This window comes from Debaryomyces hansenii (genome assembly GCF_000006445.2).
Source record: "Debaryomyces hansenii CBS767 chromosome F complete sequence".
Lineage (NCBI taxonomy): Eukaryota > Fungi > Ascomycota > Pichiomycetes > Serinales > Debaryomycetaceae > Debaryomyces > Debaryomyces hansenii.
In genome coordinates, this window is record NC_006048.2 from 2,255,322 (window position 1) to 2,274,770 (window position 19,449).

At 34.4% G+C, this 19,449-nt stretch overlaps 9 protein-coding genes across 9 annotated transcripts, besides 2 other annotated features; 4 read left to right on the forward strand and 5 right to left on the reverse strand. All coding sequences in view use genetic code 12, as the record gives it.

Moving 5' to 3' along the window:
* Window positions 1–191: 191 nt before the first annotated feature.
* DEHA2F27038g (DEHA2F27038p) lies at window positions 192–2,366 on the forward strand (the record flags this gene model as incomplete). The annotated part of the gene is made up of 1 exon (XM_461514.1): window positions 192–2,366. The coding sequence occupies one exon, from the start codon at window positions 192–194 to the stop codon at window positions 2,364–2,366; it is 2,175 nt and encodes a 724-aa protein (XP_461514.2).
* A 40-nt stretch (window positions 2,367–2,406) lies between these two features.
* On the reverse strand, window positions 2,407–4,053 carry DEHA2F27060g (DEHA2F27060p; the record flags this gene model as incomplete). The annotated part of the gene is made up of 1 exon (XM_461515.1): window positions 2,407–4,053. One exon carries the CDS (start codon window positions 4,051–4,053, stop codon window positions 2,407–2,409), a length of 1,647 nt encoding a protein of 548 aa, XP_461515.1.
* Window positions 4,054–4,318: 265 nt separating this feature from the next.
* On the reverse strand, window positions 4,319–5,989 carry DEHA2F27082g (DEHA2F27082p; the record flags this gene model as incomplete). Its single annotated transcript, XM_461516.2, has 1 exon — window positions 4,319–5,989. The coding sequence occupies one exon, from the start codon at window positions 5,987–5,989 to the stop codon at window positions 4,319–4,321; it is 1,671 nt and encodes a 556-aa protein (XP_461516.2).
* Window positions 5,990–6,585: 596 nt separating this feature from the next.
* DEHA2F27104g (DEHA2F27104p) lies at window positions 6,586–7,518 on the reverse strand (the record flags this gene model as incomplete). The annotated part of the gene is made up of 1 exon (XM_461517.1): window positions 6,586–7,518. The coding sequence occupies one exon, from the start codon at window positions 7,516–7,518 to the stop codon at window positions 6,586–6,588; it is 933 nt and encodes a 310-aa protein (XP_461517.2).
* A 1,634-nt stretch (window positions 7,519–9,152) lies between these two features.
* DEHA2F27126g (DEHA2F27126p) lies at window positions 9,153–10,737 on the reverse strand (the record flags this gene model as incomplete). Its single annotated transcript, XM_461518.1, has 2 exons — window positions 9,153–9,448; window positions 9,513–10,737. 2 exons carry the CDS (start codon window positions 10,735–10,737, stop codon window positions 9,153–9,155), a joined length of 1,521 nt encoding a protein of 506 aa, XP_461518.2.
* An 838-nt stretch (window positions 10,738–11,575) lies between these two features.
* Window positions 11,576–11,797: a long terminal repeat (solo LTR of Debaryomyces hansenii Tdh2 retrotransposon).
* Window positions 11,576–12,783: a mobile genetic element (Debaryomyces hansenii Tdh2 retrotransposon).
* A 232-nt stretch (window positions 12,784–13,015) lies between these two features.
* DEHA2F27170g (DEHA2F27170p) lies at window positions 13,016–13,222 on the forward strand (the record flags this gene model as incomplete). Its single annotated transcript, XM_461519.1, has 1 exon — window positions 13,016–13,222. The coding sequence occupies one exon, from the start codon at window positions 13,016–13,018 to the stop codon at window positions 13,220–13,222; it is 207 nt and encodes a 68-aa protein (XP_461519.1).
* A 708-nt stretch (window positions 13,223–13,930) lies between these two features.
* Window positions 13,931–14,887, forward strand: DEHA2F27192g (DEHA2F27192p; the record flags this gene model as incomplete). The annotated part of the gene is made up of 1 exon (XM_461520.1): window positions 13,931–14,887. One exon carries the CDS (start codon window positions 13,931–13,933, stop codon window positions 14,885–14,887), a length of 957 nt encoding a protein of 318 aa, XP_461520.1.
* Window positions 14,888–15,152: 265 nt separating this feature from the next.
* Window positions 15,153–17,933, forward strand: DEHA2F27214g (DEHA2F27214p; the record flags this gene model as incomplete). Its single annotated transcript, XM_461521.1, has 1 exon — window positions 15,153–17,933. The coding sequence occupies one exon, from the start codon at window positions 15,153–15,155 to the stop codon at window positions 17,931–17,933; it is 2,781 nt and encodes a 926-aa protein (XP_461521.2).
* Window positions 17,934–18,069: 136 nt separating this feature from the next.
* Window positions 18,070–19,293, reverse strand: DEHA2F27236g (DEHA2F27236p; the record flags this gene model as incomplete). The annotated part of the gene is made up of 1 exon (XM_461522.1): window positions 18,070–19,293. One exon carries the CDS (start codon window positions 19,291–19,293, stop codon window positions 18,070–18,072), a length of 1,224 nt encoding a protein of 407 aa, XP_461522.2.
* Window positions 19,294–19,449: the final 156 nt, after the last annotated feature.

A 19,449-nucleotide genomic window follows, 5' to 3' on the forward strand; every position in this document is an offset into this window, starting at 1 on the left:
TTTTAATTTTGTGAATACAGAATAATATGAAACTTTTTGGGTCCTAATTTGAATCATACACCTCAACATCCCAATTCTTCAACTAAAATCACGAGATTAGAGCTGATAATGATAATTGAACCACACATTTTTTCTATCATATGATAAATGAAAAATCTCCATGGAATCTATAAAATAGTAATGTAGTTGGTATGCCTCCTATGTCCAAGAAGAATAGGTCAAGCGTGGCCTGTAACGTATGTAGGGAATGCAAATTAAGGTGTAATAATAATAATGATGGTAGTCAATGCCAAAGATGTGATTCATTGAAGCTTTCATGCTCGTATACATTGAAAAAATCCCAGATACATAAAAAGAGCTTACCTAAGATTCGACCAACATTACGAAACGCTGACACTAATTCCGTTAAGGGAATACAAGCTAATAAAAGAAGCCCGAATAAGGATGTTGCAGTGATTCTCCCAGAAAAATGGATAATAATTGAAGTTGCAGAAATTTTTTTTAGAAACCAATATAAAGGGATATTCCCCTTTGTACATAAACCATCCTTGATTGCATTCTTAAAATCAAATGAGTTCAATCCTGAAACGTACATAAAGGAGTACAATCATAAATATTTTAAAGCTAATTTTTCAAACTCCTTGAAATATCCTGATCCCATTATATTGCTTGCTATTCTTGGCCTTTGTTCCAGACTCCATCCCATTTTATCTAGCATATACGGTCGCTTCTCTGAGACAGAGGAACCTGAATATTTTGCTCCAGATACTCCGTATTGCAAGACTGTTAATGGTAATATACGTGATTGTAATACGAACGATAACGATAGCAATCTAAATGTGGCTCATGAAGTTGATTCTTTAGATTATGCCTCCAATGCGTCCAATTATTTTGGTTGGCATGCAAGGAGCCTACTTAAAGATGTATTCGATAGCCCTACAATTCAAAGGATTCAAAGTTTAACTTTACTTAGTAGCCATGAATGGGGAGAAGGAAACACATCAAGAAGCTATCTTTATATTGGTATTGCAGCAAGAATGGCATTAGTGCTTGGATTAGGCGATGAAAAGAATTTGTTTGCTGATGATGACAATATTGGTGAGGGAGATGATGTCTCGAAACATATTTCAATTGAATGCAAAAGACGGACTTTGTGGTCTGTTTATATGATGGACAGGTGTAATTCAAGTGGTCGAGAAAGATCACCTGCTATCAGACTAGAGGAAATTCGAATTAAGCTACCTTGTGCTGAAGATGACTTTATTTTTGGTAATGATAGTAATGCACAAACTTACGTTGAAATGATATCCAGCATCCAAGATAAAAATACTCAGGAGTTGAATAAAGTTTCGTTTTATGGATTTACGATTGTATTGTTTGAGATATGGTCAAAGATCGCAAAATGGGTTGGTGAAATTGGTGGTAAGTATGAAATAAAACCACCCTGGGACCTACATTCTACATTCGCAAATCTTTCTGATGAGTTAGGATCCTTTCAATCGGCGCTCCCAAGACATTTAATATACAATTCATTTAATTTAGAAGCGCATATCTCACAAGGATCGGGGCCAAACTTTGGTTACCTTCATGGGCTTTCATTTTTATGTCGAATTTTTTTGAACAGAGAGTATTTATTTTGCCACCCAGATTCTTTTACTTTCCATTGGTGGAGAAACTCGGTAAAAAATCTAATGGACTCAGTAGAGAAACTATCAGCATTAATAGATAGTCTTAAACTGAGGGATTTAATGGTTATTGCACCATTTACTGGATTTGAATTATTTACAGCCGCTATAACAGGCTTATATTTTTATGCATTTCCTTCCAATATTTTAATGAAGAACTACCCATTTATAGCAAACCAAGCCGATTCCGTGGATCCTGAAGAAGTCTTAAATATGAAAGAAAAGTTCAAGATAATGTCTTTAGATAACATAGAAGGACTACGCACTTGGAGTAATGTGTGGGGGTTAGGGAAAAAATGGTATAACCTAGCTAGAGTTTTACAAGAGGAGTTTGAAAACTATAGTGTTAACGCATCTACAAACATACAGAATGAAACTATACGACATACTATGCATGATTATGGAAATGGAGAAGTCCAAGAGGTCTATAATCCAAAAGGCAATAGTAAGGTGAAAATAGTCACATCAGTACTTAAAAATGGAGTTTTCACGCCATCTACCCATGGTGATAATATTTTGCTTGATTCTTCGACTGTAAAGGCAGATTCCCTTATGACTGGTAAGAGTGTATATAGAGATGATGCAATGTTAAATTATCTTTCATCACCAACTTTAAATTTTATACATAGCTTCGACTCAGCAAGTATCTTCCCTGGATGGAGTGATAACTTGGAGATTTAGTTTTATTGTATAGCATATAATATATAGGAAAAAATAAAATTTAAATTGCTATAGAAGTTAGCCTTGCAATGATTCTGGAAAAATATGTTTGATACTCCCCACATACGTATTCAGGATGTTCTTTACTACTTTCTACTGCCAAAATTTGGGCCTCTGTATAAACAGGATCAGATGTAGATAATAAAACTTCTTCAGAGTCGTAAGCCTCCACCAAGACTCTTGCAAACTTTGCGTCAAATGTTTTGAGGCTCTCGAACCCCTTTCTTGGGCTTTCTCCAATAAATCTTCTAGAACCATTATGTTCGACTGAATAAAATTTCCATTTCTTCGTTTCAGTATCCCCATTCCAGCTGACATATATATTTGTAGATCCATCATTTGTGTATTCACCTAACACGGCAATTTTTTCATTTGGTTTCCCAGTCCAGTTTGATTTGAAAGCACGGTAGTTTTCGGCATGAAGTCCCAATTCTCCTGAATCAACAAACGCATTGAATATTGGTCTTTCATCTTTAAATTCCGTGATTGCACCCTCTGAACCCCAGTTCACTAGAACGTTTCCGTTTGATAACACCTGTGTAGAACCTTGTGATTTTGATAACAAATTATCTGGAGATACCCCGTTAAAGATTAATTTTGCATACCAGTCTTTTGTATCGACTTCTATAATTTTCCCACTGGAGTGTTCATTATATTTGACCACACCACCGTTTTTGTTTTCCGATCCATGGGCTGAATTGTCATAGAATGATATTAACTGCTTAGTCCCATCATCAGAAGTTGATAAGTACCTAGCATGATGTTGAAAAGAAAATGTCAAATTTTTTTCACTTTCAAAATCAGAGCTTGTAATTCCTGGTAAACCTCCTAATTTCCAAAGAATTTCTCCAGTATTGCCATCTATCTTATATAATGAGGCAGCATCTCTCGCGGAAATTAAGTAATCACCATTCTGGTCTTTATCTACCGAATTAATGTGAAAATAGTCCCAAGCATCACTTGAATTGTATCCTGATCCGGCTTGTCCTTGATTAATTGGTAATACTGACTCATCCGGCGAAACATGCTCCAACGAAGACCATTCAAATATGACCTCACCAGTATTTATATCTAATTCCTGAAAGATGGCATCTACAACCCATTGCTGTTGAGCAGAAGCACCATATGGTGTCAAATCCTTAGGTACTGGCTGATAAATCTGTACTAGTCCTGTTGTTTCGTTAATTATGTGAAATTCATGTTTATCAATAATTTTATGATTTCCGGCTCTTAATTCTTTAATAGTTTCGTAATTCTGGTTTAGGAATGTTATATGTCCATGCCCGTGTCCATAACGTGGATTATGAGATCCTTCAAATGAAAATAGGATATCATTTCCATTGAGTTTACCGGCTTGGAAATTTGTTGCCCATATAGAAAAATAGCTAAAACCGGACCAAACCAATTCCCCTTCACTGTTAAATATATAGGGTGCAGCCTGACGAGGTCCGTGAAAGGTATCAATATCTGCATATCCACTAAATGGAGCAAGGAATAAATAACCTGGAGAAATATCGTCATCTGGGAAGATTGTAATATTCAACTTCGGAGGAGCTAAATCTGGCCGCGATCGATACTGCCAATCGCCAAAGACCAAGTGTATAAAAAATGTTAATAGAGAGATAATACTTAATGTATTTGATTTCATTGTAGAAAAGCCGATCTGTATAAAATAGCTATAACTAGAATATTATGGACTAATTTGATTTTCTTATATAGTAACTTAAAATATTCTAATTGAAGCCACAGAATGCGGTTCGGTTCATAAGCTTATGACGCAAGGTCGTATTATTTGGGACAATATAACCATACCTGGCAGAAGTCTGTTAATTCTCTGTCATGTGAAAGTAGTTTATGCTGAAAAATATTTGTGTAATGTTGAAAGTGTGATTCTATTTATTTCTAAATTATATCTATAGTGAGACTAGTTTAGTTTTAGCTTTCAAAACATCACTTAGAAGAAATAAGAAGAAGGCTATTGCACAACAAATAGCTGAGACTGCTTGGGCGATTTTAATTGCAGATTCATAATCTTGAAGTACAATACATTTGATATGATCTGGCAATGTAAATGCAGCGTCGGTTGATTTCTTCAAATCACTTAGTATTTTATTGATTTCATCGTTATTTAATTCACCTAATTTGTGTAAATCCTTGGACACCTTACTGCTCGTAAATATTTGAATGATTGCTGAAACTCCAGCAACACCCCAAACACCCCCAATACTTCTCAGTAGATAAACCATAGATGTAGACGTCGCTTGATTGGAAGTTCCATAAGCAAAAATAAATGTGAATAAGCTACTCGGATACGCTAAACCTTGACCGATATTAGCCGGCATTAAAAGAAGGTTCAAGAGCCACGGCTTGGTACTTTTATTAATAAGCAATGCAAGAAAGTTACCAATACTCATAATAAATGACCCAGAATACACAAGTAATCTTAAGCAATTAAATCTAGCCATGGTTACACCCGCAATTACACCACCTATAGGTGTTGATAGTGCAGGAAAAATAAGTCTAAACCCTGCTTTAGACGGTGTATCACCAAGCTCAATTTGAAATAATAAAGGTAAGATAAAAAGATAGGCATAACCTGCTAAACCTATTAAGAAATTAAAAGCAATAAGACAAATGGGAAATAGTCCCTTGAATTTATTAATAGGAATTATAGGATTCGCTGTTGTATTGCATTCAACATACAAAAAGTATAGTAACAACGAAAAACCACTTATCCCTAAACAAATTAGCCTATAATCGTTCCAAGCCAATACATTTCCCCCTAAAGTCAAAACAAAAAGTTGAAACGTTAGCGCAGTAACTAATATGATGGATCCTTTTATGTCAATTCTTGAAAATATGTTTTTCACAGAAGAAATAGACTCGTTACTAAATTCTGGCTGATTTGGAATATAATTGAAGGCAATAAAAACACTTATTAGTGCTGGAAAAATTTGAATTATGAAACACCATCTCCATCCTAATGTCAGAGCAATAAGTCCACCTAAAGAAGCGCCGCAAATGGCTCCAAATCCTAATAGTAGATTTTGAAAGGCTTGGAATAATCCTCGTTTCTCTGGAATAACGATATCTGAATTAATGATAGTTGAAAGTGTTATTAATCCGCCACCACCTATTCCTGTAAATGCCCTCATCAAGTTTAGCATTAGCATGCTTTTGGCAATAGAGCAACCAAAACAACCAACTAAAAAGCAAATAACAGCAAAAATTACGCATTTCCTTCTTCCGATGATATCAGAAAATGATCCATATAAAGGTTGAAATGCAGTGGAAGTAATCAAGTATGAAGTGGTAATCCAAGAAGCTAAATTCATTGCTCCAAACTCATTGCCAATAGTGGTGTATGTTGATGCAGCTACAGTACCATCAAACCCAGAAAGAAATACGTTCATAAACAACGATAATTCAATCCAGAGGAAGTTATCTACCTGTGAGAAAATACTTCTAGACGTTGTGGTATTAGGAAACTGTGAAGATCCATCTCTTTCTATATGAACACCTGACAACGTTTCTGTTTTATCAATTAGAGAACTTCGTTCATCTACCTTCCTGATTTCCAACATAATTTTTAATCTCAATACTTTAGTTTAATAATCAACATTTTTTTCTTAGATATAAATGGTTGGAAAGAGAAAGCATTCTTTCGGTTCGGTAAAAAAAAAGTTTTTCATGTGGATGCAATATAACTGTGGCATTATATGGGATAAAGCGTGAACTAACGTCTGGACAGTCGTGATATGCGCATTATTCTACGTAATCCAATTTTCTTTGGGAAAGACATAAATTGAAAGTAATATAAATATGTAATGGGTAGAAGGGACGGTATGTTATGAAACCATATCGCTCTCGATATTATAATCTAGGATAATATTTGGAGTTGACGTAAAAAAATTTAGACGCGCTGATTCAAGTGGTTGCAAAATATCTATATGCAATCTTGCATTACATTACTATAGATTTTAACGATCCTATAAACTTTCAAGTAATCATTATTACAGGTTGAAATATTATCAAATATATATATGTGAGAGATATTAAATATATATAATTATATAGGTCAAAAAAATTAAATTAGCATCAATTGAATAATTGATAAAATGGCTTAGGTTTTATGTAATTTCGCGAAAAACCAAAAAAACCAAAACAATCAAAGTTGAAATTAGCTGTTACTCTTCATTCTAGCTTCTTGAAGTATAGTACCACGGTGACCAAGCTTGATCATCTTATATGCTACCACTGCAACAGCTCCTCCAATAACTGGACCAAGCCAGTAAATCCAATGATACCCTGGAAAATCTCTTGCTGCGATTGCTGGGCCAAAAGATCTTGCTGGATTCAATCCTGCTCCTGTAGTTGGAACACAAATCATATGACCCAAGAACAATGATAATCCAATTGGTAGGTATGCCATCCCACCGAATGGACTTACTTCAATGGCAGTAAAGAGAACAGTGAACACAAGCAACGCAACACCGAATGCTTCTAAGAACAATCCTCTACTAACACTAACAGATGCATCTTTCGCATTGGCAAATGTGACAGGGCCAGGGTACATTGCAGAGGCAGTTCCCGCCGCTGCCATCCCAGCAATTACTTGAACCAAACTTTCTAGTAAGAACCTAAACATACTAATATTTCCATTTAAAAATAGACCCCAAACAACTGCAGGATTAAGGTGACCACCTGAAAAGTTCGAAGTACAAGCCGCAACCACTAATAATGAAATCCCGAAACCAAATGAAATATTATAAACACGAGGGGCATAAAAACCATCTTCTGCTGCAATTGCTTGCAGGTTAGCAACACTAGCTACTAGATATGCTGATAGCAAGAAGACATATGTACCAAAGAACTCCGCACCATAAATAGAGACTCTTTTTTCATCTTCAGTAAAAAAAATCGTGAACTTGTATAATGGCTCACGGGCCGGATTAACAGCCAAAGCTTCTTCTTCAATACCCTGAGCCTCAAGATCCGGTGATAACCTATTTTCCCCTTCAAATCTTTCTGGGTTACGGTGATTTAATCCTTCCGAGTCGATCGTAGTTCTCTTTTCTGGTTCTAAGGAATCACTTCCTAATGTGCTATCCATAATTTATCAAATAGTTTTTATAGTAATTTCAATTGAATATAAAAATAATACAGTCAATGTAATTTCTAGGGGGGAAATAGGTCAATTTATTTGCTAATTTATCCCTTCATTTTGAAGGGTCTATATTTCCTTCCAGTTTGCGTGACAATAGACTACTAAATATAACCACCAATTAAATAAAACCGCCCTAGTTATCGTATCATCCTTTGAAAGTCTCAGCGAAGCAATAATAAGCGTTTATTGTAGCTATTTATGCATTCCAAACTTTAATTTTGTCTATGGTATTGGATCTATAGTAATTAATAAAAAAGGATTTCCTAAAATGGAGCTCTTAATACCTAATTAATGTCCTATTTTATTAAATCGATTCCACTAGTAAAATCTACTTTTTGGCAAGTACTGCTACTGATATGATAAACCAATACGCCAATTAGACCATTGTATTCTTTGTTTGTTGCTAGTTTCTCATAAAATTATATACAATGACCTATTTACTTATGTGTTGTCGAACATATTTGATTCTTGGAAGCTATTTCCGCTTTCGTATATGTTACTTCCAAATTTTTTGGTGCTGGTTAGAATCACAATGCTAAGGAAATAACAGGTCCAAGTTTGAAAAAGATGTGGTGGTATTAGCATTGTTGAGCTTACGGCGACTAAAAAATAACGCAATTTATACGACAAAAGGACTTTATAGTTAATCCACAGAAGATCTTGTGTTTGCCTAATGATACCCAGTGACCATTTTTAAATTAGAGGATTTTATTTTTTAGAATTGGACCTTATTACTATTGTTTTTTGCATATAGGTTGCCCCGCGGATGCAATGAATTGGATACCTACGTGAGGGAAACTTCACGCGCATCTGCTCTCTATGTCATGAATCTTTCCTTCAGAAATTGATAAAAATATACAAGCTTATTGATGAAATGGAATATGGATGAAGAGCTTTATGAACATACTATCTGAAATAGTTTCTTAATTAAGTCAACTATTTCTAATTTCAGTACGCATTTTCGAATTATTCTTGTTTGTCGTAAATTGGTCTAGATCTAAATTTACGACGTAGACCGAGCGTGCATGATTGAAAGTTACATGAACAATCCCGTACAATTAAATCTTTACTTCTCAAAAAATTTAAGTGAATTTAACATTGCTTGCAAGGATTATGTAATTAATTTCGCCCAATATGCTTAATCATGTATACTTAAACTTGCTTCTTGAATACTTAGTTTCAGAGACAGTCAGTATGATATTTGCGGATTTTTTGAAAAAGCAATGTTTAGCGAAGTGTTCCTATTCCTTCTGGCATACACATTTGTATGGAACGGTTATAATTAAGTCAGTTTTTAGTAAAAATTATTTCAGTCAAAAAAGAATGAAATTATATCACAGAACTTTTTATTCCTTTCTGACACTTGTAGTCCATATTAGCTTAGTGGGTCTCCTCTTATATTGAGTTACAGAAGTTATTTTAAGGAATATATAGCAGTTCACGTTAATTTCTAATCAATAGACTTTTTATCATAAACTATATATGCATTAACTACTTTTTTGATCAATACTAGTCTTAGCACTCTTTTTTTCATGATTTATTTCTTATCTTCAATATATCTGTAGCTTGACGTGAGAAAACTATTGCTTTTGAATAATCATAGTCTCTTCTTCAATTACCAGAACATCAGAAGATTCTTTGGCTTCATCGATCTCATGGAGTTCATTTCTATTAGATGATAAGTCTTGATGAAATCTCTCGGGACCTAAAAATATAACTACAGCCACATATGCAAAAACAGCCCCACAAAAAATTCCCATGACTTTTCCATAGTTATATGCATCAGAAAACCCTGGCTTATTGAGAGGAAACCTAGTACCGAGTTCAGCTTCAATTGTTGCAGAGCCAGAAGTAGCAAGATTACCCAATTGATATACTATATTTAGTTAGTCGTCCACTTAAAAATCCATCACTTTAGAGTAAAAAAAGATAAAACATACCTAAACCACTCAAGATCACGCGATTCTCTTTTTTGAATAATTCAAATGTATGTAGAGGAACAACACCCGCAGCTCCTGCAATTCCAAAATTGACGAAGAAAAATCCAGCAGTCAAAACATTTATGTCATTGGAAAGAAATGCAGGATAAATAAATGCTCCACTCGTCAACATACATACAACAACACATAATCTCCTTCCTAATAACTCAGTCATTTGACCAAAAAAAATCCCCCCGGCTACAGCTCCCAAATTACACACTACCATAGTAACAGTCTTTCTATCAGATCCAATGTCATGTTGCTTGACTAAGAAAGTTGGATACAAGTCAGCTGATCCATGGGACGTAAAATGAATTCCCGCCGCAAATAAAACCAAGTAAACAAACATAAGTCCTTCAGTTTTTATCATCGTGAAAATATTTTGCTTAACTTTTTTTGTTTTTAATTGTTCTATGTCATTTTTTGCTTCTAATCGACGTTGAGTTTTTAACCTTAAGAAATGAGCAGACTCTGGAAAAAACATTCTCCAGATAATTACGATTAAAGGTAAACCTGCACTAAACCAAAATAAAGACCTCCACCCTTCACCCGGCTTGTACGTATTTTCAAAAGCTCTGAAGAATATAACTGCAAGAGCGTATCCAAAATTATAGGCAGGCAAAAACAAGCCCGATAAAATGGACCTTGCCGCAATGGGCTGGTTTTCTATAGCAGTTGCTGCTGCATTACCGTACATTCCACCCATTGCAATACCAAATATAGCACGCACTGCCAAAAATTCTTTGTATGTCTTTACAAAACCAGTAGCAATTTCCAATACAACAAAAATAAATAAATTGACAATAAATGGCCATTTACGTCCATAATAATCAGAAGCTATTCCAAAAATAAGAGCCCCAACTGATCTCAACATTAATACTAAGGTCATTCCCCAAGTTATATCAACTATATCAACCCCTAATGTCGCCGCAATCTCGGGCGCTGCAGCAGAAACACAGAAAAAATCAATTGCATCTATTGTCCAGGCAGTCCACCCGAGGAAATAGTAGTTCCAATCACTAAGAGACATTTCTTTTAATCCAGGTATGGGATTTAAAACTTGCCATACTTTCTTATCAGTCTTGAAAAATGGAATATCGAATAAGGTACTAGGTCTTGTTTTAAAGTAATGTATAATATTACTTTTAGTTAAATTTGGGGAGCCGTCCTCTTTAGTATAGTTCATTTTGCCTTGGGATAGAAATAAACGATTTCAGTTATGATGTTAAGTTAAACTATGAGTGTTTCTCTCACATATTTATAGATAGATAGCATTTAAATTTATGATCTTTTGTGGGGTATATACTAACTGTTCCGGTTAGATGTTGCGATGGCTAGTCGAGTTTGTATGAACTAGTATTAAAAAAAGAACTTTCCATTTCTCTTGAGGGGAGATAGAGGAAAAGTGAATCAAAGCGGGAGATTGATCCGTTCTATATACTATTCATGATAAAATAATTTTATGAAATTAGCAAATTAGGGTGGAGTATGCAAATAATTTCTTGATAAAATTCTTGGACGTTATCCCAAACCCACAAGTCATTCGTCCGAGACTGAAGTTAACGGTAACTTATCCTATATGCAAAGGGGAAGAAAGTGCACGGCTGAATACTCGTCTATTCTCCGGCTACAAATTCCGATAGAAATATTCGCGAGTCGTAAAAGTTGCACTCGTAAAATCAGCATATATGAAGCTGGATTCTTAAATTTCGGGACAGAAATGCTCAAGAGAAAATATAACGTAAACGCATAGTCTAAAACGGAGAAATATTTTGATTGCTACTCGAGCTTAAACTAAAGCTGCTGAATATGACTGCGCTAAGACGATGTATTTTAAGTCAAAGGATTTTCTGAGATGTCGATCAAGAGTTAATAGAGAAATTTATTCCAATATTTTATAAAATACTTTTACAATCATAACAGCTAAGGATATGAAAGTTGCATACATTTAATACAGGTAAAATCATTTGATTATATCAATTTAGAAAATCTTATCAATTAGCAACTCTTCTGTCAATTTCAATCTTATGTCTGATCCATTCCTACATTAATGGAATAAAACAATTGGTTTCCTACTAACAGGAAATGTCCAATATGATTGTTAGTCTCTTTTGGTGTTTGTTTATTGTTCTTCAAACAATCATAGATTACACCAAAATTTGTACCTACATCGTAATCTTCTGTAAAATCATAATCAAATGGAATAGCTGTAAGCGTTATTCCAACATTATTGATTCCTATTCAAGATAATGCATCTGCGGAATTATTCCTCGTACCTGAAATATGTTGTATTTCAAAATCATATTCTGACTGAAAATCTTACCATCTCGCTATTCTATTTTTAGTTACTTGTGACATTATATATGATAAACTTAGATGATATGATCTAAGTATAAATCTAAATTGCTTCAAGCTTTCAATTATTGCTAAAAACTCTCTTTCCATAACGAAATAGTTTAATTGAGCTGCTATTAACTTCTTCTAAAAAGAACCTACAACTCCAATTAACTTACCGTTTATCTTTTCTTTTGGTATTTCGGATGCCTTCTCTTGTTCTTCCTGCCACCTGCAGTGATCTGCCATAAATTTATTGATGGGCACATAACTTCGAAAATCCTGGTACAATTTTCTATAGTAGTTACATAGACCCATAAATCTCATCGCATCTTTAGCATGCTGTGGAGCTTTCCACTTCGCTATGGTCTCAATCTTTAAATCATTGGATACAATCCATTAGGCGTGATGGTATGCGCCAAGAGGTCTAATGTTTCCTTGAAAATTTTAGACTTATTCTCTTAATACTCGTAGTACTCTTTTTAAATCTCTCCCATGTTCTTTCCTATTATGACTATAAACCAATATATCATATAGGTAGACTAAAACGTTAGGCGTATCTCCTAATATATCATTCGTAAATGACTGAAATGTTGCAGGGCCGTTCACCACTCCAAATGGTATTACTCTCCAATGGTAATGTCCAAAGGGTGTAACAAAACCTGTTTTTCTTCTTCTTTCGGATCCGTTCTGACCTGAAAATATCTTGACATTAAATCTAACTTTAAAAATACTATGGCTGTTCTATTTTCATAAATAAATCTTCAATTAAGGGAATGGGAAATACATTTTTTATCGTGTTGATATTTAATAATCTGAAATCGACTTTATAACCTCAATGCCTTATCTTTTTTTTTTACAAATAGTACTGGTGCAACATACGGTGAATTTGATTTCTATATAAATCCTTGCTGTAGCAGTTCTATTTATTTCTTTATTTCTTCTGTCTAAAACTGTGAAATATGCAGCTTTGAGATATTCATTGAATACATTAAGTAGCTTAGAAAGTTTATTCAGCGTTTGTCTTAATATGAAAACACAGACGAATTTCATGCACCTAAACTCTACATCTATATAATAAAGTATGCAATGATGTTAACTTAAAATTTTCCGATCTGGAGGTACAGTTAATGAATGATATGCAAATTGATAGATTATGGACATTACTAAATCTACACACACAGGAATTGAATAAGTCTTTTGCACAACATGCCTTCTCTAGTAACGGGAAGAAAGGGCTCTCTCTCTCTATTGACCAAAATATTTCTTTAGCTGAGTGCTCTGACACAATATTAATTTTGATTTACGCCTTAGGGATTTCGCACTTATTGATTTAATTTTAGAAGTGAATATGAAATTCAATACGATGTATTAATTATGTGTTATGGAAGTGAATACTTTCAACTGCTATTGAGGAACTTTATTCAAATTTCTATATCTTGACTAACTCTCTTAAGTACTACATTAATTATAGATTTTTACATGAATGACTTCTCGTATTTATGAATAATTGTTGCTTCTTGATCCAAAGTAAGATAGAAATAAAAAAAAATAAAATTCAAGAAAAATTTCAAATCATACCTAAAAGCTTAACAATCTCAAATATGATAAGAACTGAAGAGAGACGAACACAAAGATTGTCAGATATTAGAATTGATATTTTTGAATTTGAATTGATCATCATGCGATTAATTGTATGAATTAACAAATCTCTACTACAGCCTTTGGGCAGCTGTCTTCTAATCTTCGCATGCATTGATCTGAGGTGCATAACATTTTCGATGAAAAAATTCTGGTCGCATCAAAAAAGGTTAAAGCCATTTAAGTCCACTAAAATCCGTTAATCACCTTTAATCACCTTAGATCTGGCTTAAAAAAGGCCAGCCGTATGATGTATAAAATGGTTCCGTTATCACCATGATAAATTACATAGATTTTGACAGTAATCACTTGTTATCAAATAAGAATAATTAATTGCTATATTTAAATTTAGCTAATTACCTGCAAGTATCTAAGCATATATACTATTAATATTTGGACAAAAGATGATAAATAAATTAGAAATCAGAGATGAATCACTTGAGACCTGGAAGGCCTATAATTATACACCTTCAAAGGCAGCAGCAGCAATTTTCGTTGTGTTATTTGGATTGGCGACAATTTTTCAAGTTTATCAAATTGTGAAGACAATGGCTTCAAAAAATTATACTAGAAAAGAGAAGCGTGTGTTATGGATTATGCTTCCTTTTGTATTGGGTGGGGTTTTTGAATTTGTTGGATATATTGGAAGGGTCATGTCAAGCTCCGACGTCACTTCCCTCGGACCATACATCATCCAATCAATACTTTTATTAGTTGCACCTGCATTATTTGCCGCTACGCTATACATGTCACTTGGAAGGCTAATTGCACGTTTGGAATGTCATAGACTCTCAATTATCCCATTGAAGTATTTAACCAAGATCTTTGTGGTCGGTGATGTGGTGTCGTTCTTAATGCAGGCTGGTGGTGGAGGAATTATGTCTTCGGGTGACCAATCATCCATGAAGACCGGGGAACGCGTGATTATTGGTGGTTTGATAGTTCAGATAGTTTTCTTTGGGATGTTCATGGTCGTGGAAGTGATCTTTCATTATAGAGTCCTTAAACACCCAAATGAATGTGCTATGTTTATCAGAAATATACCCTCACAATTCAATAATTGGAATTCTATTTTGTTTACCCTTTTAGCATGCTCAATACTTATATTCATAAGATCTATATTCAGATTGGTTGAATATATTCAAGGAAATGATGGGTATCTTATTTCGCATGAAGCATTTCTTTATGGTTTTGATGCAGCGCTCATGTTCTTGAATATGGTGATCTTTATTTCGCAAGATATTGGAAAATATTATGTTTCATTTAGAGAATTTAAGTCTCTTAACGCTGGGAATGATAACTATAGTGCTAACCCCACTGTTACTGACAAAGAGTCAATCGAAGAATCGAATTTTAAATAGGATATATATGTTCACTGCATTTGAGATCTATCGTTGAGGTTTTTGCACGCAGTGCGAAATAAATGATCTAATCAAACTATTCCCTTGTATTTCCAGTATTCATTATGAATGTTTGAGAGATGGAGTAAATTCAACACTAAATCTTGCTATAAGAATAATTTGGCGTGTATATACCTAGGCTTATTTGAATAATTTTCGTTTTTAAAGTAGTACATCAACCTTTTACAATTTAATTTTTTTGCTTTAAGAAAACTTATCACCAACTATGCCATTCGAAAGGAATAAGAAACGAGCGAGACAGATTCTTGTTTGTGGGAACTGTCACAAGAAAAAAAGAAAGTGTGATCGAAATCTCCCTTGTTCTAGTTGTATCAAACTAAGCATTGATGCCACTTGTGCCTACAGCACTATGTCGTATAAGAAACAGCATTTGCAGGACGACCGAAGTTATAGTTCAGAAGCTTTTCGTAAAATACCGGGAAATATAGATAGCAGGGAACGAAATATAAAAGATGATTCATTGCATAATAAAATAGGAATTTTGAACAATAAAATAAAGGATCTTGAAGCTTCTATAACCATGACGACATTCCAAAATAAGCAAGCGCCTCGTGGTTCAACTACTCAGCATGATGACAATCACATTATTCAGAAGTATCATGCAAACAAGTCGCCAAATACGTTGAATAATGTAAAAAGGTTAGGGGATGACATTCGTCTTATAGGTATCAATCCCGTACTATCGAGCGAGGATTCCATTAATTTTCTTGATTCCCTTACGAAAGATCCAGAAAGTGATCTTAGAGTTGTAGTTACTCCATTTGGTCCCTTGAGGTTCCTTGTTTTGCTGAGACAAGATCCGGCCTCTATTTTGATATGGAAATATTTGGCTTGGCCGAAACGGAAACATTTTTCACTTGAATCAGTACTTAATGAGAACCTGCAAGATAACGGATTAGAAGATCTAGATGGACGATCACGTATTTTTTATGGAAATAAATATATCAAAAGATTAGAAAAGAACCATTCAGAGTCGGATACTATTGAAGTTAAGAAAGCTATATCTAGTTTCGGTTTGACATTGGGACTCAGCTTCACACCTGTACTGTTCCATTACGATTCCAATTTATTGGAGCAAATAAAGCAAATATTACCTGGAAAGAGAACGCTTCATATGCTTATCAATATGTTTTTTGATACTTTGTATCCATTTTTTCCTATATTAGACGAATCTGCGTTTCGGGCTGACGTCTCTCGTATCACTGGGGACTATAATCCCGACAACCTTGATGGGCACATAGAAAATATTGTTCTAGGAAGTAAGTATGACTTGGCTTTCTTAGCCACGCTCTTGATTACTGTGAGATTAAGTTACCTATCATTATTTAGCAATGATGTAGTAAAGAATGAGGAACTATTAAATTCGCAGGACGCACCACTGAATTCTCGAGACAAAAGGTATCTTATGCAACATCCCATACCTATTGAAGTAATAACTGTTGCAGAACGATGTATCAAAGAGTTTGAATTAATTACAGAACCAAGTTTGGCTCTTTTCCAATCTTTATGCATGATGCATATTTATCGGGGTTATGCGCCTGAGGAGGATCCTTCTAATAATCATCAATCAGTTATTTCTATCGGGACTTTGTACCAAATGGCTAGTGTTTTGTACTTGAACAGAGATCCCAATTACATATTATATTTTTCTCTCAGAAAAATAGATGAGAGGACAAGAATGCTAAAAAGAAGGTTGTGGTATTTTTTGATCAATGCTGACATCGAGGATTCAATCATATATGGGTCCCCAATATATACAATTGAATCGAATTATGATACAGAAAAGCCTTGCTTATACGAATACACATCCAATATAAGTAACGTGGTATTAGAGAGAGAGATAGTAACAGCATGTGATGAGATGCATCCTGTTGTTATGTTTTCCCATAAAATTCTAGACATGATATTTAGAGTCAGGTCTGATATGAAAATTTCCGACCTAGCTGATCATTTATCAGATTTTGAAATTTTAGTTGAGAAGACCCTTGGAAGTGCAAGTGAATATTTAGTATCTGATAATTGTTCTCCAGAGTTTTTGAAAATTCAGAAGTTTAAGTTATATTTATATTGTAAGTTGATGTTGCTGTATATGTATTATTGCTTTTTTTTATATTTTGAAAACAGGAATGTTCAGTTGAGTATGTTTTATTTGAAGAAACTGTGGGCTATTGTGCATTACGAATTGGCTGCTATCTCTGGAGATATTTTATGTTATTGTGATGATTACTTTGGATCAGCCTTCGCGTTAATGGTTACACCAATAATTGAATATCTAACTCGTATGAGGTTGCTTTTGGGTCAATTTCGAGTTAGACTCAAGAATACTCGCTTATCTATAGATATGCATACATTTAACAAAGTCTCTATGAGCAATTCCCAGATTAAACTCTATATTAACTCTCTTGATACCTTAACGGACATCGTGAGTGAAATTGAAATGCAAAGTGTGAAATCAATATCAAGCTTGAGTAAACGATACTTCTATGCATGGAAGTCTTCGCAGTCGTATAATTATGGCAGAAGTATACTAGATGATGATGAACTATATAATAGTGACAAAGAAAGTAAATCAAGAGCTGATTTAAAATTTTCGCTTGACGAACTACAACAGTTGGAAAACCTACTTCATTGCTGCCTCGACTTGATGAAACGTAATTCCTCAAATTTGATGAGTAGAACTAGTGCAAGAAATATACACCCAATTACTGATTCAGAGGAACATATACTTAACAAGCATCAATTTGACAAATTCTGGTTTCTGTTTGATTTGCTAAAACAGGAAAGTGTCTCTTCACGAAATGGAATTTCCACATATGATCGAAACAGAGAGAATTATCCTATCAATCAGCGTAGTCTCTCTGTCGAAAACTCTAATGCCGCAGCCGCCTTTGATATCGATAATAATATATTATATGAAAACAATCTATTTGGTAGCTTTGCTATGGATGACTTTTTCTTTGACAATCCCTTCAATATTATAAGCTAATGAAGTTATAGAAATCAAGTATACTTTTATATATATATAGCCTCTCATAAACTTAAAGAAGGTAATTGTGTACTCTGTATGCTCAACGTTTTGCTTACTATTATGTTCAGAATAATTTCATTTTTCTATAGATTTATTAGACTGTAGATGAATGCCAAGTGTCATACACAGCACTTTCCATGTCTACGAACCCGTCGGCAGATGCATCTAAAAATGGGAATATTTGAGAGGCCCAGAATATTCCAATTTTATTTTTGATATCTATCAAATAAAACAAATTTGCGACCCCTGACCAGTATAGACATCCCTTTGGTCTACCAGTAGGTAAATCATTTTCACTTACGGCAAAACCGAGACACCAAGTGTCAGGTTCTAATTCTGGATCTATATCGACTGATTTTGTAATTCTAGAATCATATGATTCAAGATTTGTTATGTGTAACCCTTCTGGTAAATTATTTTGAATTGCAAGCTGATAGGTTTCGCGCTTGATAATTTGTACACCTTCAGAAGTAGTACCTTCATTTAACCAAATCCTGATGAATTTCAAATAATCATCAACTGTACCAAAAACACCATGGCCACCCATATCTAATTTGGGTGACTTATCGGGACCAAATGGCGCAACAGATAATCCATTACTAGTACGTACATGTGCCGCTACTGCATCTTTATCAGACCCTAAATGAAAGGTACATGATGTCATATTTGTTGGTATAAAAATATTCTCTGTAATATATTCCTCTAGGCTTTTTCCAGTTATAGCTTCTAATACAAATCCTGCCCAGTCCAAATTCATTCCATAATGCCATTTAGTCCCAGGCTCGTAAGTCAAGAATGTGTGATCCATGGTATTTTCGTCAACGCTAAGGATATTGGGTTGACCACTCAGTTTAAGTAACCTATTGTAATTGTCGTTGAAAAAGGCATATGAAAATCCTGCTGTATGTGTCAATAGCATACGCATAGTAATGTCAGCTTTAGCATTCTCAGTTACGGGTTTCTTACCATCTTTCAATTCTTTGATAATTCCAATCTTCCCTATCTTAGGTAAATACGTTTTAACAGGAATATCTAGGTCAATTAAACCTTTTTCCCATAATTGAAGAATAGCAGTAGTTGTGATTGCCTTAGTGCACGAATAATAGCAGAAAATAGAATTGTTTGTCATAGGCTTGGCTGTATTGAGATTTTCAACCCCTTCTGCCTTCAAGTATACAGTTTCCTTCTCGTTAGTAACTCCACCAACAACACCAGGAACAAAGCTTTGCGGCTTGGATCTATCTATGGCGTCATGAAGAATATTGTCTAATTTACCGGAAAGGGATTTGATGGATATTTGTGTATTAAATGTGGTCATATTATTTCACTATGGATTTTTGATGCAAAGATTAAAAGAGAAACATATGATATTTATAATATACCATAGTACAATCACCAATTTCCAAGGACACGCTATTTAGTATTGTTTGACTTCCTCCCTCACAAACATAATTCCGCTGCAATGTACCCCAAG